Raw genomic sequence first — 22,426 nt, 5'->3', positions numbered from 1 at the left:
TTTCATTTTCTTTGTTTGGAGTGTGTCTATGTAATGTACTTGAGAGTTTTAGTAATTAGAAATGAAGCATAAAAAAACTTGATGTGATTCTCGATATAGTCAGGCCAGGATCAATATCAAGAATTTTTATATATTATTCATTTTCTTCAGGCCTTGGAATCTAAGGAACTGACCTCATTGGCTTTAGTAATTTAATATTTGCAAAGCATTTAGCACAATTTTGGGTACATAACAAGTTTTATCTAAATACTAGATATTAATATAATTATTCCTTAGTTTTGGATAGCTAATTTGAAGATAGGCAAACATACTAAGGTCCACCTTGTGGTGAATACTGTACAAACCAAAATAATTCTTTGGGCTTGATGGTCTTTTTATTTTCTTGTGGCTTCTGCATTGATTCAGGTGCTTTTTCATGAGAATGAAACAGCATAGCTTCACCTGTCAATTTGTATTCTTGCTAAGTATATGTATTTAGTAAAGATTGTGCTTCTTTTTTCTCCTTTTTCTTGTTATTCTTTGGTGTTTTCTGCATAAAGAAAATAATTAAAGTCATGGGATCTAATGAAGCCATTGAGAATGTAGAGAGACAGAAAAGAGGACTCACATGGTTAAAAGGCAAAATATACACGGTGAATCAACAAGGGAGACCAAGGAGTAATTAGATGGGTAGAAACAAAAAAATGCAATATCATGAAGAATAGACAAAGATAGATCTTTTGGGAGAAGTACAACAGTTAAATAGAGATCATATGTTTCAGACAGATCAAGGAGAAACCCTTAAAATTGACGATTAGAATTCTACTGGTAATTTTAATGACAGTAATTTTAATTGAATGTTGACTTTGGAAGTCACATTGCAGGAATTTAAAGACAGGGAAGGAAAGAAGAATAAGCAAGGTTAGAGAATGAGAGTTAGGGTTATTAAGCATTTACCATATGGCATATACTGGTAAACACTTTACAACTATCTATTTTGATCCTTACAACCATGGTAGATACTATCATTAATCCCATTGTCTAGGTGAGCATTTACAGTGACTCTACACAGCCTGAAGACACATAGGCAGACAGAGATTAAGTGACTTATCCAGGGTTTATTCACAAAGTTTAGGAGGCTACATTAAAACTTAAGGTGTCCTGACCTCAGGTCCAGCTTTCTATCCATGATATTATTTATTTTGAATAATGGAATTGAGATCCCATTAGGGAAAAGGAATAACAATAGTTTTATATAATGAGAAACTGATTGAAATTAGATAAAAATTTTGTAGTGCACTGGTCATCATAGTTGAGAGATTTATTTCAGTTTTGTTCAATGATGTGTTGAATAGAACTGAAGAAGAGGGATGGTGGCCATAATTTCCTGTAGATCTGAACTCATACTTGCTAAAGTTGAAAGTTATTACTTGCTCATTCTGATTTTTGTTCTCTTTTCTTCTGAAGCATTGGCAGAAGTCAGAAGATGTCAATGAATAACTATACAACACTCAGCGAGTTCATCCTGCTAGGGCTGACAGATGACCCACTGTTCCTGGTTTTAATTTTCCTTTTTCTCTTTTTGACCTACATGTTAAGCATTAGTGGAAACATAATTATCATTACTCTCACCTTGCTGGATTCTCGCCTTAAAACTCCAATGTATTTCTTCCTAAGGAATTTCTCATTCCTAGAAATCTTATTCACAACTGTATGTATTCCAAGATTTTTGGTCAGCATCATAACCAAGGATAAAACCATTTCTTACATGGGCTGCTTCATTCAGTTATTTTTTTTCATCTTCTTGGGGGTGACTGAATTTTATCTTCTGGCTGCCATGTCCTATGATCGCTATGTTGCCATTTGCAAACCTCTGCACTATACAACCATCATGAACAACCGAGTTTGTAATCAGCTTGTACTCAGTTCTTGGATGACCAGCTTCCTTATTATCTTTCCACCAGTGATCATGGGGCTTAAACTGGAATTCTGTGCTTCCAATGTCATTGATCATTTCATCTGTGACTCTTCTCCCATCCTGCAAATCTCTTGCTCAGACACACATTTTTTAGAACTAATGTCTTTTACCCTAGCTGTGGTAACACTAATGGTCACATTGGTACTAGTGATTCTCTCCTATACATACATCATTAGGACAATTCTGAAATTCCCCTCTGCTCAGCAGAGGAAAAAGGCTTTTTCCACCTGTTCTTCTCACATGATTGTTGTCTCAATTTCTTATGGAAGCTGCATCTTCATGTACATCAAACCATCTGCAAATGAAAGGGTGGCATTAAGCAAAGGAATAGCTGTGCTCAATACCTCAGTTGCCCCTTTGCTGAATCCCTTTATTTATACCCTAAGAAACCAGCAAGTGAAACAAGCCTTCAAAGAAATGATCCAAAAAAATAAGTTTGCTATCAAAAAATTATAAGTGAATCTGTTGACATCAGTAACAAAAAGGAAAGGAAAAATGTTGAAAGAAAAAAAATTGAGATAATTTGTTCCATGTTATCTCTCAACATTTTATTTTGTTAAAATATTTCATGTCATTATGATCACTTATTTCAGCTCCAAAAGTTCTTGAATACTGTCCATTCAAACTACAACTTTTAATGTCATAAAATAGCTAGTAAGTTTACTACTTTCTTCTCACCAGAATTTGAAATTTCATTTTTTTCCATAAACTATTGTGGATAAATATTGTGGCAGTTTTAATTATAATATGTAATTATATATTTAATTTTATATGTGCGTGCATTTATAATTAAATACATACTTAATATATAATAATTATATATAATTTCATTTGTTATTAAAATAATGTGATTATAATAAAATAATAATAAAATATATCATTGAAACTGACACTACTTTTATCCAGAATGAATTTTTAGGAAAATGAAATTTCAGTGTAGAGCTAACATGGTGGACTACAAAATAACATCCCACCAAATTTGTCTAATATTCCCATCCAAACAACTTTTAAATAACTCCTCAAATAAAATTTTATAGTGGCAAAGCCAACAAAATGTCCAAGAGAGACGTTTTAGAATGTCATCAGGAAAAGTCTGTGTAAAGGAAGTGGTGCAGAAAAAGCAGCAGTAGTGGATCTCAGGAGCAATATTCAAGTGGCTTTGCCAGAAGTTGTAGCAGTTTCAGAAGCTTTGAGGAAAGGGATTGTAAAGACATTGAACAGCTGATCAGAATAAGGTTATAGGGGATTCCTTGCTGGCACTGTTTATTGTTGGTGCTGACTGGAAACTCTTTCATCAAAGTACTTCTGAGTCACAATTCCTGTGCAGAGAGTAAAGCTTGTGGTTGGTCACAAAGAAGCAGGAGCCCTGAAATTTCAAAGTCAAAAGAAGTATTAGTACTTGTGGATGCAGGAAAGCAAAAGATCTGGTCACAGTTACAAAGTCAATAGGAGAAGTAATGTAGTTGCATGGAAATAAAAGCTTTTCATGGTAAAGACCAGAGCACAGAACTAGAAGAGCAATAACCACAGTCCTCCTATACTAACAGTACCTTGAAAGCACCAAAAAGTTGCAGACCCCAGAACTAACTCTAAAAAAAATAATTCAAAATAGTCTTCAACTTGGAATATTATTTTCCTGCCCTAAGATGATTGAAGCCTAAGTTCACCATAATGTTCAAAGTCAAAGAAATAAAAGAGCAAACATCAAAAAAAAAAAAAAAATGACATAAAATTACCATGGTTGAAGAAAAGACCAAGACATAAATTCAGAAGAAGACAACAATTTGAAGACAGCAAGTAAAAGCTTAAAGAGAAATGATAATTTTACTCAAGCCCAATAAAAACTCTTGGAATAGTTAAAGAAAGAGAAAAGTGGTAGAGGAATGATTAGGAAAAGAATCAAGCAATTATGAAAAGAGAATTAACAGGTTGGTTAAAAAAAAAGAAGCACAAAAAACATTAAAGAAAATAACATCTTGAAAAACAGAATTTATATGTAATGGTAGAACAAGCACAAAAATTCATTGAAAAACTTAAAAAGCAAACTTGGCCAAATAGATAAAAAAAAAAACAAAATTTCAATGAAAATAAAATAATTTCCAAAAAATTAGGATTGGGCAAGTGGAAGCTAATGATACTATTAGACATCAAGAAAAAAATAAAACCAAGTCAGGAGAATAAAAAAGTAGAGGAAAATGTGAATTATCTCATGAGTAAACAACTGAACTAGAAAATAGATCAAATAAATTTAAGAATTTAGACTACTTGAAAGTCATGATCAAAGAAAGCACACACATGTTTTTGTTTGTGTTTGTTTTTTAATGTGGTGGGACTCTCAGTGTGTGCATGTACATGTATATATTTGTGTCTAAATCATAGGTTCTCATACAATACAATCATTTTTATTTACTATTTTGTGCATCTATAAAAAATTCAATTCACATACAATTTTATACCTTGTGGAAAATTGTATGTGAATTGAATTTTTTATTCTGTAAAATCTTATGGAGAGACGCTAAAGGTAGTATCCTGGTACCATAGTGAAATTGTGCTGGACATGGGCTTGGGGTATCTGTTAAAATCCTGCCCCAGACACTTTTGAGTTTTGTCACCCTTGCCTAATGATCCCACTTCCATTGATCTTAGTTTTTTTTCATTTGTAAAATAGCAACAATAATTGCTCTAACTCCACAGGACTATTAAAAGGATTAAATAAGAAAATATGCAGAACATTTTGCAAACATCACATCACTAAATAAAAGTTATTGGTTGTTATTATTATTATTACTGTTATTGTTAAAGGCATTTTGCAAGTAAACTCTTTGGAAAAATAGAAGATGTTTTTAGAGTACAAATAGACTGCATGTCTATGAACAAATAAACAGAATGTTCTGCAAAGATGTAATGGGCTGAAACTGAGCAGATGCACTGAGATTTGGACAAGCAAGCACTTAAGGCTAATTACCAATTGGACAATACTCTATTTGCATTTGTTTAGAAAATGGCTCACCCCACCATTTTGTGATGGCTCAATCTGTTGGTGTATAAAGAGATTGGGAGGAGGGATTCGAGGGTGGAGTGAGAAAGCCAGAGTGACTCCTGGTCAGACTTATGTCTCCATTCTTCTCACATCCACAAAGAATAAAGATCAAGGACTTTTGCTTATCCTGACTCCAGCTGATTCTAAAGTATCTAGGGTGCTAATGCGGTCATCACAAAAGGTAGCATCTTTCTTGATTGTGACCAAAAATTTTCATTAGCAACAAGAGTTTCCCTCTTCTTTCCACCAACATAGTCCAGGACCTTACTATCCATCACCTCAGATGTGATTATTTCCTACTTGTCTCCATGACTTAAGCTTCTCTCTTCAATCTCTCCTCTAGACAGATACTAAAGATTTTCCTAAAGGAGTCACAACTGCATTCAATGAATGTCAGTCAGTGGTCCCCTATTAACTTCATGATAAAATAGAAATGCATTTGCTAGCATTTAGAGCTCTTCACAACTTGGCCCCATCCTATTTTCCCACAATATTCTTAATGTTACTTTCTTCTGAGGGTTCAGCAGTCCAGAAATATTGTCTAACTTGCTGTTTCTCACCTATCATACTCTAGTTCATATTTCCATAATTTTCCATAAACTGTCTCCAAGACCAGAACATTCTCCTTTGTCTCCTCTATTTTTTTTTTTTTTTTGAATTTCTAGCTTTATCACTTTATTTGCACCTTCTATGCAGGATGTTTTCTGATCCCCCAGTTGGTAGTTCTTTCCCCATCAATATGCTTTATAATTGCTTTGTATTTCTTTTTGCTCTATATGATTATGTTAATATTTTATGGCATTTGCCTCTAAATGTTTATATTTATTTTTGGGGTATATGCCCATGAATGTTTTGAATTTACCTATAAATGTTCATCTTGTTTTTTCCATGAGAATATGAGCTCTTAAATGGAAGGGACTATTTTTAAAAATTACATTTACAGTATCAGACACATAGTAGGCACTTAATATATGCTTGTTTGTTTGATTAATTGTATCAAAAAGTGTAGTGCAAATGCATGAGAAAATATAATCAATATGCAATTACAACCTTAATTCATCTATCAGCACCTAAGATTTATGCCAGCTAGTTTATATGATTTCCATATAAAAAGTGTGTATACTAAATCATATTTATAAATGATTTTATGCAACTATTATTGAAATTATTATTTTCTGTAATTTTGTGAACTCAAATGTGCTGATAGTAAATAGTAATGTCAAAATGGTAATATCTTAATGTAAAATCACTTTTATTATATTGATGAATATGTTAGTGACTAAGTATAAATTAGAACCTGCTAATGATTAAGTTCATTCTACAATGATTTCTATTTAAAGCTTGGGGTTTGCTCTCTTACATGATTTCAGTCTGTGTACTAAAACCTGGAATATTTTCTTTTTATATCTTATAAAAAACAAAGCTGCAAACACAGATCTCACTTCACATTCTATGTACAAATCATTTAGAATAAAAAGAAAGCATTAAAAGAGATAAGGAAGGAAAGTACATCTTGATAAAGGGTACTGTAAACAATGAAATAGTAATAATATTAAACAATTAAGTAGTAATAATACTAAATGTGCATGCATTAAGTGAGAAAGCATACAAATTCCTAGAGAAGATATAAGCCAGTTACAGGAAGAAATAGATAGCAACACTATACTAGTGGGGGATCTTAACTTTCCCCTCTCAGAATCAGACAAATCTAACCACAAAATAAAGAAGAAAAAAACTTGGGAGGTTAATAGACTCCTAGAAAACCTAGATATGATAGATCTCTGAAGAAAACTGGATAGGGACTGAGAGGAATATACCTTTTTCTAAGCAGTACATAGCACCTACACAAAAATTAAATTAGGGCACAAAAACCTCACAATTAAATGCAGAAAGGCAGAAATAGTGAATGATTCCTTTTCAGACAACAATGCAATAAAAATTATATTCAAGAAAGGAGCAGGAAAAGATCAGCTAAATACTAACTGGGCATTAAATAATATAATTCTAAATAATGAGTGAGTGAGTCAAACAACAAATCACAGAAATAATCCATAATTTCATTCAAGAGACTGACAACAATGAGACAAAATGTATTACTCACAAAGGCACTTCATTGCAATTCAACTGATAAACCTTGACTTTAAGTCCACTTCCTTCTAGTATGCTAGCTCTCATTTTAGGCTATAGTTTACAAGCATAGCTAAGATTTAAGGTTATGCCTGGAGTAGTAAATTCAGAATTTTTGGCAAAATATGCATTTTTTGCTATGCCACTGCTCACCATGATATTTTTTAAAAGGGGAGAGGATAGCACTGTTATTAATAATACCTTACAAAAAATTGGAAAAGCATAAAAATAATAAAAAGTAATTATATATATATAAAACAAAAATTCAGGGTAGTAAAGATTTTGGAGGTACAGGAAAAGAGGTGTTCTGGATGGACTCTATCTTTGATTCTAGACCAATTTTAAAATAGAAATTAAAAGGGATAATTTAGTTACTCCAATTATCAAAAATTGGCGAGGGATATTAATTGGCTAAAAATGTATTTGAAATTACAAACATGTGAATTGACAAACTTATTCAAAATTTTAAGAGGAGATTCTAACCCGAATTCAAAAAGAAATCTGAGGATCACCTGCAAGGACTAGTTGGTATTTATAGATGGTACTAATAAACATACATTCTCTTTATATATATATATATTCCCCCTATTAATAAATATGTTTTTAACATCCTGTTTTAATATACACAGAAGAGTTACATGCATTTTTTACTGCACTGTATATTGCTCAAGAATCTCTTAATATTTTTCAGATAACAAATTTGCTGTTTATGAAACATCCCTAGCCCTGGACATCCTGTCAGTTAAAATGAGATTCCTTTAATAGTAATTATTTCTTTTGTGTAAGAGAATGATTTACACTTACACTGTTAATAACTAAATAATGGTTTTTATTTTTCAAGTTCATGGCGTTTGGCAAAGCTGAAGCAGTCTTCTTCCATGTCAATTTTGTCTGTGGTATCTGTGTTTCTGTATAGAATGTCTGTATTATATTTGTTTTGTGATCTAATTTTTTTTACCTGGGAAGATTTAAAAGGCAACCAGCAAGAAAACACCTCTAAGCTGTAGTTACAATGGTGGAAGAATTTCTTTTCTGTGAACTTCAGCTCTGGCCAAGCTGGGGGCTATACAAAAAAAATTAGCTAATTAAAATTAAAATAACATATTTGCAGATTCTCAAAAGTTTTGAGGGCAAAATATCTTATCAAATTTTCAAAATTTTGAGACAAATTGATTAAGGAATTTGGCAACTTGTCAAGAGAACAATTAGGAAAATAGCAATGCTTTGACTTCTATCTTGTCTGGAGTCTCCTTTTACTACATTGGGATTAGGGAAAAACCCTCATAAAGATTTCTAACAAGATTGATATAGCCTGAATCTCTCTATTTGCTAACCCCTGCCTCTCTTCTCAGATCAGATTAAAACTCAAATTATGTCTCACCTGTAGAAATAGGAGAAGCAGGCTCTGGGGACCCCACAAAACCTTGCCCCAAAATACTTCCCCAAATCAGCTTGGGATCCTGGGGATGGAGTGAGAGTCAATTTCCATAATCAGCTTTCCCTGAGCTCTGGTACCTGAAACAACCCTTTTGGCACCTGTCACCCCCCCCACCCCCCCCCACCCCCACCCCCGCCTTCATCAGATTCTGTCCAGCAACTGCTTGCAAAGAATCTGGATGCTCCTGGCAATACCCTGCATGGCAGCATAAAGTGAAAAAGACACTCAGCCTCTGGTTTCAGTAAATTTGTCATTCTATATGCTAAATGAATGTTAACTGCTTTATTGAATAAAATTGCTGCATATTTGATAACTTTAGGGCAGAGGTCCTCAAACTTTTTAAATAGGGGGCCAGTTCACTGTCCCTCAGACTGTTGGAGAGCTGGACTATAGTACAAACAAAAACTTTGTTTTGTGGGCCTCTAAATAAAGAAACTTCATAGCCCTGGGTGAGGGGGATAAATGTCCTCAGCTGCTGCATCTAGCCCCCGGGTTGTAGTTTGAGGACTCCTGGAGGGTTTTTAGATGCAATCAAAATATAATACCAATGTTCAGATAAATAATTTTTGCATGTGTGTAAATTAAATGAAGCAAATTCATCTAAATTAAGGCATCACCAGTCCTAGAAGGATAGTGCATAAAGTCTTTTTCCTTCTTCTTCCTTCCCTCCTTCCCTGACTGGAAGAAGGGGCAAGAGGGAGAGAGCTGCGCTAATCCTGTTTTATATTATTTTGTAAATGTAATTTAGGTAATTAGGTATTTTCACTGTTGCTAGAAAATTAAAAGGAGATTCCAACTAAGATTCCAACTAATTTAGTTATTATTTAGGAAAAATCTAAGTTATTTGGAGCTATTGTCATCATATTAAAAATAAATCTGATAATTACTCTATACAGTACAGACCATAAAAAGACTAAGAATGGTGAGCATTGGGCAACAAACAACTCAACTCCTTCCCTGGGGCCAATGTCAACTTTTAATTTGTAAGATTGACAGTTTTAACCTTCAGGATAAGTAAGGTCATCAGCTCTGAGAGATGAGTCTGTTTAGGAAATATAGTAATAAATTCAGGATAAGTAAGGTCATCAGCTCTGAGAGATGAATCTGCTTAGGAGATATAGTAATACATACATACATATATATATATATATATATATATATATATATATATATATATATAACAAGCAAAGTATCTACTAAAAATCTATAAGCTCATTTAATGATTAATCCTTTGCATCAGAATGAGTTTTAACATATAAAACAAATTAAACAATCTCTTACATTTCTAAGTTTTGGTAAATTAAAAAATAATAATAATTTATCTAGCCTTAAACGTTAAAATCTGGATGATAGACCATAGCCCTAACAGACAATTTTCAAATGAAGAAATTGAAACTATCTCTACTCATATGAAAAGGTATTCTAAATCATTATTGATCAGAGAAATGAAAATGAAGATAACTCTAAGATACCACTACACACTTCTCAGATTGGCTAAGATGACAGGAAAAGATAATGATGAAGGTTGGAGGGAATGTGGGAAAACTGGGACACTAAAAATAGGGACCAAACAGAAGCAGAGGAAGAAGACCACAGGGTCAGAGCAAGAAACAAAGAACAGGCTCAAACTTTGGCTGCTCCCATATGCAGGAACCATAGGGGTTCATTCTTCAGTTGTAATCAACAGGGCTACTGGGCTCACAACTGTCCTTGGAGGAAATCTCTGGGTCCTTACTCCAAGTGCAATCAGGAGATGAGATGGAAAAGAGACTGTCCACATTTGAGGGGTAGAGCCTCAGCTCCCCAATGCCCTGACCTTCAGTTTCCTCAAGATCAGGAATGAGAACCTGGGGTTTGGCCAGGCTTGCCCTTGCTCTATCAGGACAGCTGAATCCAGGGTGACTTTGCATGTGGTAGGTAAAACCATTGAATTCTTTTTGTTAAGAAGCCTCTTTTTCTATCTTACTCACACACTCTGATTTCACTCATCCCTCCCCCTCATAGGATAATGGGGATCAAAGGGAAACTTAAGAACTGTTTTGAGACACTCCTTTTTTTATTATTTCCTCCTGTCCTGCTCCCTTATTGGGGCATGCTTTAATGATGAAATTGGGAACCCAGTTTTCCTTTCTCAGATCTCCACATGACCTTTTTGTACTTCTTTTAAAGCCCTCCTATATTGTCCCTGAAATCTGGGAGAAAATAGATTCCTCTGTCTGGGACCAAGGAATCCCTGCGCAAGTTTCTCATGCTGTCCCAGCGTTCATATGGCTATGGAACCCCAGTCTCCATAAACACCATGCCCAATAAAGCCAGAAGCTAGGTAGGGATTGCAGCCCCTGATTGAGAAACTTCTTAAGCACAAATTTTTAGTTCCCTTGAAGCCTCCCAGCAATACTCCAATTCTCCCTATTAAAAAAACTGAATGGGGAATTTCGTACAATGCAGGACTTCAGAGCAGTTAATGAGGCAGTCATTCTGATTTACCCCATTCTGCTCAATCCTTACACTATCCTTATGCAGATCCCGGGGAACACAAAGTGGTTTTCCACTGTACATCTTAAAGATGCCTTCTTTTGTATACCTTTGCATGAAGACTCACAATTTTTGCTTTCGAAAGGGCCAAACTAGGGGAACATCCCCACCAATTAACTTGGATAGTTTTTCCTCAGGACTTCAGAGACAATCCACACATATTCAGACAGGCACCAACTAAAGATTTAAGGGATCTGAAGCTGCTTAACAGCAGTCTTATCCAATATATGGATGATATTTTGATCTGCAGCCCCACCCGAGAGGCTTCTATAGATACAGCCATAAAAACTCTTAATTTTCTGGTCTCTTGGGGCTACAGGGTCTATCCAAAGCCCACATCACCTGCCAGTCTGTCAAATATTTGGGCTATGAATTAATGCTCATCTCCTTCTCTCACAGGAGAGAAAGCAGCCATCTTAGTTCTCCTGGAACCTGCTTCAAAGAAACACCTATGCACTGATTTCTGAGTGCTGATTTCTGCAGAATTTGGAAACCTCATTTTGGGATTATGTTAAACCCCTTTATGATTCTATTCAAGGCCTTGACTGAGGCCCCAATCAGGCCAAAGTTTTTAAGACTCTGAAAGCAAAATTGATTTCTGCCCCTACCCTGGCACTGCCTAACTTAAAAGAAACCTTTCACTCTTTATGTGGATGAAAGAAGGGACCTGGCTTTGGAGTTCTTAACTCAGGCACTTGGATCTGATCCCAGACCTCTTGCCTACTTCTCAAGAAAAAAATGGACTCAGTTTCTCTAGAATGGCCCTTGTGCCTTAGAGTAGTGGCTGCTATAGCCCTTCTAATTGAAGAAGCCTCAAAACTCACTCTAGGGCAGCCACTGGAGATTTTTAACCCCCACCAGGTTCAGAGCATTTTAGAAGTCAAAGGACATCAGTGGCTTACTAGTAGACATTTTACTAGGTGTCAGGCTTTCCTGATAGACATTTCCAACTTAACTCTTCATGTGTATCACACTCTTAACCTTGCCACCCTGCTCCCTGGCACCACCCAGGGAGACATCATTCATAATTGTGAGGAAGCTTTAGATTCTGTCTACTCCAGTCAACCTGACTTTAGGGACATTTCTCTTGACAACCCAGATGATGAATGGTTTACAGATGGGTTGAATTTCTTTTCTCTCTCTCCTTTTTTATTAAAGCTTTTTATTTTTCAAAAACATATGCCCAGAAAATTCTTATCTAGCCCTTGCAAAATCTTATGTTCTAATTCCCTCCCTTCCTCTATCCTCTCACTTAGATGGCAAGTAGTCCAATATAGGTTAAATCTGGTAGAAATATATGTTAAACCCAATATATGTAAACATTTATATAATTATCTTGCCACACAAGAAAAATCAAAAATCAGAAAAAAAAAGAGAAGCAAAATAAAATGCAAGCAAACAACAATAAAAAGAGTGAAACTGCTATCTTTTGAATCACACTCAGTTCCCATAGTCTTCTCTCTGGGTATAGATGGCTTTCTTCATCACTAAATACTTGGAAATGGTCTGAATCATCTCATTTTTGAAGAGAGCCATGTCCATAAGAATTGATCATCATATGATCTTGCCATTGCTGTTTACAATGATCTCCTGGTTCTGCTTATTTCATTTAGCATCAGTTCCTGTAAGTCTCTCCAGACCTCTCTGAAATCATCTTCCTGACTGTTTCTTATAGAACAATAATATTACATAACATTCATATATCATAATATTCAACCATTCTCCAACTGATGGACATCCACTCATTTTCCACTTTCTTGCCACTATGAAAAGGACTGTCACAAATATTTTTGAACATGTGGGTCCCTTTACCTCCTTTAAGATTTCTTTGGGATATCAGTAGAAACACTTCTGGATCAAAGGTATGCACAGTTTGATAGCTTGGACATAGTTTCAAATTGTTCTCCAGAATGGTTGGATCTGTGCTCAACTCCACCAACAATACATCAGTATCCCAGTTTTCTCACATCTCCTTCAATGTTTGTCCTTATCTTTTTCAGTCATCTTAGCCAATCTGAGAGGTGTGTAGTGGTATCTCAGAGTTGTCTTAATTTGCATTTCTCTGATCAATGATTTGGAACACTTTTTCATATGACTAGAAATAATTTAAATTTCTTCATCTGAAAATTGTGTGTTCATATCCTTTGTGGGTCTAGTTTTCTTGAAAATGGGGAAAGAAAGGCAAGTTATTTTGTGGTGATCCTTGATAGCACCCTGTAGGTTAAGCCACTCTCTACTGGGACAATTTCTGCCCTGAAACCTGAACCCATTGCTCTAACTAGAGCTTTGAAACTGGGGAAGGAATGAGAGTGAACATCTATAAAGACTCCAAATATGCTTTTCATATTTTGCATGCTCATAGGGCTATATGGAAAGAAAGAGAACTTTTCACAGCAAAAAAATTTATCCTGTTAAATATACAGGGGAAATTCTACAACTATTGCAAACTGTTTATGAAATTTAAAATGTTTCTGTCATATTTTGTAAAGGACATCAGAAGGGAGATTCACTTCAGGCAAAGTGAAATATGTTTGCAGATTCAGCTGCTAATACTGCTACCCATTTGTCCCTGACTATGCACCTTTGATCTCCCTGCTCCCTGATTCTTACACCCCTTCATATAGCTCACAAAAACAAACCATGGCAGAAGTTCTGGCTGGTTTCAAACACCCTCAGGCCAACTTTTAATCCCAGAGGCATGTCAGTAGAAACTTATTTTTGGCCTACACCAAGCTACCCATTTGGGAAGAAATGAAATTCAGTCCCTTGTGAAATGAATTTTTACTGATCACAAGCTAGAACAAGTGATCAGGCAGGTTTGCCAGTCTTGCCCAGTTTGTGCCCAAGTAAATCCTGAAGGAGCTGTTAAACTTCCCCCTCTCCTGAAGACTGTTCAGAGAAGGGGCAGAGACCTAGAGGAAGACTAGCAAATAGATTTGACAAATATGCCCCCTTGAAGAGTTTTCAAATTGCTTTTGGTCTTTGTTGACACCTTTGCTAATTGGGTAGAAGCTTTTTCCTGCAGGAGTGAGAAAATTCAGGAGGTAAAAGAAATCATACCTTGCTTTGGACTACCTAGCTCTTTACAGACTCAAAGATAAAGACCTTTGGGGTGGCTGTCCTGTCTCCTTCACTTCTCCACTAAGACCAAGGCTCATCTAAAGGTGAGCCCAGAAAGCTAGTCTGGCTCCAGGTGAAAGAGACAGACTGTGAAGGAGATAATAAGAACTTTGGACTTTATTCCTGATTATTCTTGTGCTGATCATTCTGCTGAAACCAAGGCCTATTTGGAGGGGCTCTAGAGAGGTAGCCAGAAAATTACACTCAGGCTTCTGGGAAGGTGGAGAAAATGAATCACACCCTCAAGTGAGTCCTTACTAAATTGTGCTTAAAGACTCAGAGGACTGGGTGAAGAATCTCCCATTAGGGCTTCTTAGAGTCCACATTGCACACTGGGAGAACATTAAGTTGAACCCCTTTGAACTTCTGTATGTAATGCTGGAGAAACTGAGTAAGATAGAGATTAGAGAACAATTTACTAATTTATTTAAAAGGGAGAGATTTACTGGGACTAAATGGCTCCATGTTTGGTCCCAGGGCTGAATGGTCTCAAAGAATCCAGCCGCAAATGTCAGATACAAAATTCTTTTATAAGGGGATGACATAATGGGGGAGGTACCTGGGATGACATAATGGGAGGTACTGGAAAGGGTCCTGATATTCTAATGATGTCTAAAATGGATAAAGACCTTTATCCCATCAAACATTAAGAAGGAATGATCATAGCCTAAGATCTAAGATATAAGACCTTTATCCTAACATTAAGAGGGAATGGTTATAACCTGAGGCATCCCCATTTTTGTAGATCCAGAACAGCATCTGGTCACTCAGTTTGCCACACATTTTGGTGCAGTCCAGAAGGCCCTTTCTGAATATGCAAATAAGTATCTCCCTAAACCTAAGTTTCCTGTAAATCCAGGGGATATGGCATACTTGAAATCTTGGAAGCCTCAAGGTGCTGATCCTCTAGGTGTAAAGTGAAAAGAACCATATAAGGTCATTCTGACTACTCATCAGTCACACTGGAAGGGTTCCTTAGCTGGACTCCCCAGACATGGACACAGGATTAAAGGTGCTGCTTCTCCCTCAGATATTTCAGAATATTCCTGTGAATCCATAGAGGATCGAAGCTACACTTCTGCAGGATCCCTGAAAATACTCTTGGAGAAAGAAGGGTAAAATTATTTATGTCTTTCTTTCTCTCACCCTAGTCTTCTTTCTTGCTATTTTCTGAGGATGAGAACTTTGCTCCTAGTATTCTCTTTCCATCTCCCTTGGTGTCATTCTGTGGTTTCTGCCAGTAGGGGAAATAACTCCTTAGTTTTAGTCAGGCTAGGGAGCTTTGTGGGCTGTGGGGGGCATTCAGGATTGTTGGGTGGGCTATCAGTATCCTCAAGGCAGTCCACAGATGGGACTCGATGCATTTTTTGCAAAGATCCCGTTCCCAAACGTCTCCATCTCCACCTTGGATACTACCCCACTTTTAACCTGCTTGTGAGATTTGTTTCCCCCAGCCTCCAAGCTATGAACTTCCAGCTACTTGTTCATTCAGTCTGGAAATTGTGGGACAACTGACTTGGACACTCAATATCCCCTAGATGTTGCTGCTGCCCTCCAAATCAGGCACTTCCCCTCCTGGCCTGAATCCCTATTGAAATAGGGGCAACTCTGTGGCTCTTGTCAGCCTGAAGCAGCTCCAGAAAATGAGACCTCTGTCCCTTTGTCCCAGATGAATTTGTGGATGACTGCTTGAGAAAAAAAATGATGTAATAGGATTCTTTCGTCCCCTGATTTTTAGGGGTCTTCTATTTTGGCGTGGGTCAGGAAATCCTAAATCTTCTGGCTTCCAAGTCTGTCTCAGGAAACTCTCTTGATTCTGATCACTCCCTTAGTTAGATAGCTTTTAATCTCAGGAAATTCCCATGATAATCAAATTTCAGAGACCACTCTTAATTTGTCTGGAGATAACTCCTTTAGCCCACCACCCTCCACCCTTAATTCATGTGGAGATTACTCCTTAGCTTCAGATCATAGAGACATGTACTCCTTAGTCTTAGGCTATAGAAGACTAGATAAAGCTGTTCTCTGTCTTTCAATGCTTTGTTATTTCCAATCTAGAATTTAGCCTGTTGAATTCTCCGTGTCAAATAAACTCTTTTTGACAACTTGGAGACTGGGACTATGAATTCTTTCATAATACCTGTGACACCAACCTGAGGACCCCCAAAGTTTGTTAGGGTGTCTCATCCCTCAACAATCTCATATCAAACCACACATTTCAAATGGTTAAGAAATTCATGATTAAGTATCACAAAGATTTGATTCTTCTCAGTGGTTCAGTAGTTCAAGGCAATATCACACCTATCAGTACCCAGAAAAAGGACTCTGGAGATTGAATGTAAATCAACACATGCTATGTTCATTTTTTTCTTTTCTTTTCTTTTTTTTTTCTGTTTTTTTCTCTCATGTTTCTTTTTTCTCTTTTGTTCTGATTTTTCTCTCCCAATATGATTCATAAAGAAATGTGTTTTTAAAAATTAATGTACAACATTAGATTTAACATATATTTCTACCATGTTTAACATATATTGGACTACTTGCCATCTAGGGGAGGGCATGGGGGAAGGAAGGGAAAAGAGGAACACAAGTTTTTCCATGTAATGTTGAAGAATGCATATGTTTTAAAAAATAAAAAGCTTTAATAAGAAAAAAAATAATGTACAACATTAGATTTAACATATATTTCTACCATGTTTAACATATATTGGACTACTTGCCATCTAGGGGAGGGCATGGGGGAAGGAAGGGAAAATAGGAACACAAGTTTTTCCATGTAATGTTGAAGAATGCATATGTTTTAAAAAATAAAAAGCTTTAATAATAAAAAAAAATGTACATGTATAACCAGAAAAAAGAATAAAGTAAATTTTTCAGAAAGAAAATAATCTGAAAGAGAGGATTAAATATTCCTTAGAGTCTTAGGAACTTGCCTTATTCAAAGTCCATTGAAAATTTATGGGAAGGATTATGACAATAAGATGATTGTTGTTAGGAACTAGAAAAGTGCAGGTCCTCCAATCACCAATAAAGGTCTAAAAATTCACCAATAAAAAAAATGAAAGAGAACCACATATAAGAATGTCAGAGTAATATAAAAACACTGAATGGATAAAGTAGCCTGAATTCAAAGGCAGAACAGCCCTGAATTTGGCTGCAAAAAGAAAAAAATAAATCCTAAGTAATCTTAAAGCCCTGCCACAGCAGGAGCAAAAACCTAATAAGAAGTTGATCCAAGGCCCAAACAGGGAGGTGAAACATCTTGAGTTGAGCCTAGTATGTGGATATCCTAGGGCTCTGCCATACTAAAGAAAGGCTGCAACAGCAGGATGATCTTCGAACTTTGATTAATGCAGAATAACCATCATCCCATCAACACATAAGCAGCTTATGTTCAACTGAGCATCAAGACTACACCTGATTCCAACAGATTTGTAATAGAGAGAGCCATCAGCATCCAGAGAGAGGATTATGGGGACTAATATGGATCACATTCACATTTTGTGGTTTTACCTTTTTTGTTATTGTTTTTACTTACTTGCTTTTTTTCTTTTTAATTTTTTGCTTTTGATATGATTTTTCTTGTGCAGCATGATAAATATGGAAATGAATTTAGAAGAATTGCATTTGTTTAACCTATATTGGATTATATGCTGTCTAGAGGAGAGCAGTAGGGGAGAGGGAGAGAGAAAACATTTGGAGCACAAGGTTTTTCAAGGATGAATGTTGAAAACTATATTTGCATGTATTTTGAAAAATAAAAACCTATTATTATTATAAAAAAAAGACTATCTTGGCCTGATCTACGCAACAAGTATTAAGGCCAAACACTTCCTGCAGAAGTTAAAGCCTAATGTTAGATACGACATTCAGGAAACTTGCTTACATCATTCAAAAGTAAAAAAAAAAAATCAAAATACAAGTCTTCAATCCAGACATTGAAGTAGGTGATATGAGCAGCTTTTTACCTGCCTCCTTACACCTAACTCAGTCCAAATAGAATATAAAAACACTGGAAGAAGAAATATCCAAGTGTTAAAACTATAAGAAGAGTTTTTCATGTAGAGGAGAGATAATCTAAAATTCATCACATTACCTGAAAATCAATAAAGAGAACAAAAAAAGCAAAAAGCTAGAATATTTCAAAATTCATAAATTGCACAAATTTCTTAGAACCTGAAGGCAAAGGAGAAATAAAAAAAAACTGATGATTAAAAGAAACCTCCAAATAAATAATTGTAGAAACATCATAATAAAAAATTCAGAATCTCCAGGTCAAAGGGGAAAAAAATGCTCTTTGCATTCAGCAAAAAAGAAAGATTTCAATGACTAGGAGCCACAATCAGGATCACATAAGACTTGTTAAATTCTACAGCAACAGATAAGAGAGCTTACAATATGATATTTCAAATGACAAAAGACAAAGACAGTTATTCTTATTTGTTATTATTATTATTTTTTGTTTGTTATTATTATTATAATCCTATAGAAGAAAATAGTTCTTTGATATAATAGAGGATTTCCAAATATGTTTGATGAAAGGACCAGAATTTAGTACTCATTTTGACATGAAAAAGCAATCAAAAGAAACATAGACTGGTATTTATATTTATTCAAATGGAAGGAATAATTAGGGATTAAATTGGGAATGAATTCATTTATATGCTAATGAGAACAAGGAACAATATATTCTTAGGATTTTAATATCTTCAAGGATCACAGAGAAAGGCAAATATCACAGAGGGCTTGGAAGTATAGTCCTGATGGTTATGTAAAGGCAGAAGTAAGAATGATAGGGAGCTATACAGGGGAAGAAAAGAAAGGAAGGATATCTTTTTTCATATAATAATGTTAAATATAGGGGCTGAACCCCCAAAATATTGGCATTGAGGCCATGTCACAAGGTATTTCAAAAGAATCTGTAGGTTTAGGCCATCTCCAAATCAAGAGGAAAATATTTTATTATTATTATGCCATTGATGGTGGACTAAGTTCCAAAAGAGAGTTCAAGAAAAAGAGTGGTGAAAAGGGGAAGATAAATATGTACTTTTATAGGAAAAATTAACCAAGTGCTTTATGTCCCCGACTTTAGAGGTTTTTAGGGCATGTTAGATTAGACATTTAATTATATTATTCATTAGCTCTAGGATGTCACTCATATGCTAATTTTATTGCTTAGAGGTCCAGTTGGGTAGTGGTTAGGTTAGGCATTTCACTTCAAGCACCCCATCAAAATTTGCCATGAAATGTAAACTAAAACAAGATAATCTAAAGACAGAGATACAGTATTCTTAAGATAGATGACTTGAAGCCTATACCATTTGATCACTAAGGGCTACATTTCTAAAGTCATTTCCCAGGTCAGGTACCCAGTGGTTACAATCACATTATTAGGAATGCATACAGTGAAGAATATTCAAAAATGGAGGAAGGGCTAGAGGGATCAGGTAGCTTATAAACCTCACTTTAATATGAACCTGATTAAAAAGAAAAAGACAATACAATTACATACCCACAAATATTGCCTCAGCAATTTTAACTTAACCCCAATTGCCTCATCAAAAAAATAAAATAAAGAGGGATGAAAGGAGCAAGAGTAATGACCTGGGGAATACTAATATGAAAAGTTTAGCTCTTGGGTGGTTAATCAATAGGATTATCTACAATAGATTAAAAAAAAATCATAAAAGAGCAATTTCAGGAAACCCCAAAGAAGAGAAGAAATAAGGATTTTAAAAGTTAGAATTTTATGCAAATGTAAAATATGATTTATATATATATATATATATATATATATATATATATATACATATACATGAACATGAATAATTCTCTTTATTCTGGAATAACTGGAAACTCCCTCTGCCAACCTAATTTTGGCTTTCTAATTGAGTACTAGGTAGCTTCCTGAAGCACAAATAGAAGGATTCAGAGCTGAGCCTAGATACATCTCTAACCTATATTAGAAAGAGTTTGAGTCTACACATTCCTAATGCTGGTCCAGTCCTACTACTCTAAATGTTTTTATTATTGCTATTATGGAGTGTATAGGAGATTCAAGGAGAGCTAGCATTTCTAGTTAGAGGTTTTGTCAAGCTTTTTGTAAGAGTTGCTCATTTGTCTTTGGCATCCACCTGTCATCTGTTACTGCAAGAAGCTCTAGCATCCACTGTGACTAGACCATGGTAAAACTGATGGGCTAAACCAAGTTAAGGGTAATTAAAAAGCTTCAAATATATCTGAGTTAGGAGAAAATGAAGTATGTGAAGATTTCCCCTGGTGGAATGGGTAGATGAGAACAATGTCCCAGTGAGCACGAAGAAGCAGCTACAGTTTGGTCAAACATGAAACTTTCAAGGTCCTACTACATCCTGGCCCCCACAGGGGCCCATGTTGTTGCATGGTCTTGCAACTGCATGGTAATGACTCTGGAAGAGAGAGTAAGGCTGACAACTTTGTGCACCTCTGCCTCTCTTATATCTAATTCACAAAAAGTCAAGTCATCACCTAGTACTGTTATTGGCCCTCTTTGAAAAATGAATGACCAACAACGTTGACATCATTATTGTCACACTGATTCATCAGTTCAGTCTTTTTTACTCATTTCTGTGAGATTTTTGACTACTCAGTAAAATAAAACAAAAGAGAAAGAATGGAAAGAAGAAAAATGTAGGGAAGGATATATGGAGTTTCCCTTTGGAACTAGAATCAAATTTTTTTTTATTTGCCATGAAAGAGTTTTTTTTTGGGGGGGAATGAACATTATGAAATGGGATTCTTGTGAACTTATAGCTTTTCTGGTGATAAAAAACAGTAGAATTTGTCCTCATTGTTAAGTAGCTCTAGAGAATTCCAGACAGGTAACTAATCCCATAAGATTGCATAATTAATCAGTTAAATAGTTTTGCAAATGACTATAGTTAGATTCCCATTTAGTTACTTTCCTTACCTTTCTTAAGTATTTAGTTTGCCAAGGATTTGTTTTTGGGGGGTCTCTTTAGGCACTGTCCCCTAAGTTTCTATTTCCAGTATGTCTTAAAATGGATTAGGTTTTATATTCTTTAGTGCCTTCTTAACCTGCTTCTCCATGACACCTTTGCCTTGTTTAGTGAATTAATCCTCCTGAGTAGGTAGATGGCAGATAAGACACTTTTTGTATTTCTAGAAAGATGTAATCAGCATGGAAATTTGTGAAGAATCTCATCCTCTATAGAACTGAGATATTTCACAGAGCTAAAATCAGTAGAATGTCCCAGAGTCTAAAAATCAAGGTCATATTTAAATGGGTAAGAAGAAAATAGTTACAGAGATGCCTCATTGGCTGATAATAAGTAGAAACTTTGAAGAATAATTGAGGAACCATGCATTTGTGTGAGAGATAGTGAACAAGCTTAGCCACACTACCAGTATTAACTCATTATCTCTCAGTTTTGAGGTCAGACTATGTAGGATATTTTGGTTAATTTTTCACAAGTAGCCTATCAAGGATTGTGGAGGAAAAGTAAGTATTTTTAAAAATATATCCATTTTCTTATTTCCACTGATATTATAGTAGAACTTAGTATGTGTATATGGTTACATGTGTCTTTCTTAAATGTGAACACTCATAATGACATATCTTCAGGAATACAATTTTATTCATGGAAATCACAGAATAAAGATTAATTATGGTATCCAATTTGTCATTGCTCATTCATTAATTCTGGCCTATGTGGGAAAAGTATTAGAAATTGTTCATTAGTTTTTAATACATGGAATCATAGATTTCAAACTACATATCTCTCAGAAGAAATCAGGTTCAATCCTCAGTAATTTAGTTGAGAAAACTGAAAAATCAGAGAGGTTAAATTACTTTCCTAAGGTCAGACAGGTATTCAGTGGCAAAGCCAATTCTGGGTGAAAGTCCCTTGACTCCCAATACAGCATTCTTACCACTATTAAGCTTCTGCTTAAAAATGAAGCATTATATATGTTTTAAATAAAAGATTAATAACATGATTAGATCACTGTATGCACCCTGCCATATTTCAGTTGAGAGAGAGATAATGCAGATTTAGAATAAGAAGTCCTGGCACTAAGTCCTGTCTCTGCTACTTATGAGTCAGATGATGAAGGATGAATGACTTCGCCTCTCCAGAACTATATCTTAATATTTGAAATGAGGGAAATGGAATAAAAAATGATTTCAAAGTTCTATTTCAGCTCTAAATTC

The 22,426-nt window shown here is 35.3% G+C and overlaps 1 protein-coding gene across 1 annotated transcript; it reads left to right on the top strand.

The window, feature by feature from the left end:
• Positions 1–1,359: 1,359 nt before the first annotated feature.
• LOC100921978 (olfactory receptor 6C75-like) lies at positions 1,360–2,413 on the top strand. Its single transcript, XM_003772476.4, has one exon. The coding sequence runs from the start codon at positions 1,466–1,468 to the stop codon at positions 2,411–2,413; it is 948 nt and encodes a 315-aa protein (XP_003772524.3). The 5' UTR covers positions 1,360–1,465.
• The last annotated feature ends 20,013 nt before the right edge of the window (positions 2,414–22,426 follow it).

Source organism: Sarcophilus harrisii, chromosome 5, assembly GCF_902635505.1.
Source record: "Sarcophilus harrisii chromosome 5, mSarHar1.11, whole genome shotgun sequence".
Classification (NCBI taxonomy): Eukaryota; Metazoa; Chordata; class Mammalia; order Dasyuromorphia; family Dasyuridae; genus Sarcophilus; species Sarcophilus harrisii.
Note: the sequence above shows the minus strand (reverse complement) of the source record. Positions and strands in the feature narration are given on the sequence as shown.

What these genes read in the sequence shown, in the direction of transcription:
- LOC100921978 (XM_003772476.4), top strand. Translation starts at nt 1,466, where the DNA reads ATGTCAATGAATAACTATACAACACTCAGCGAGTTCATCCTGCTAGGG.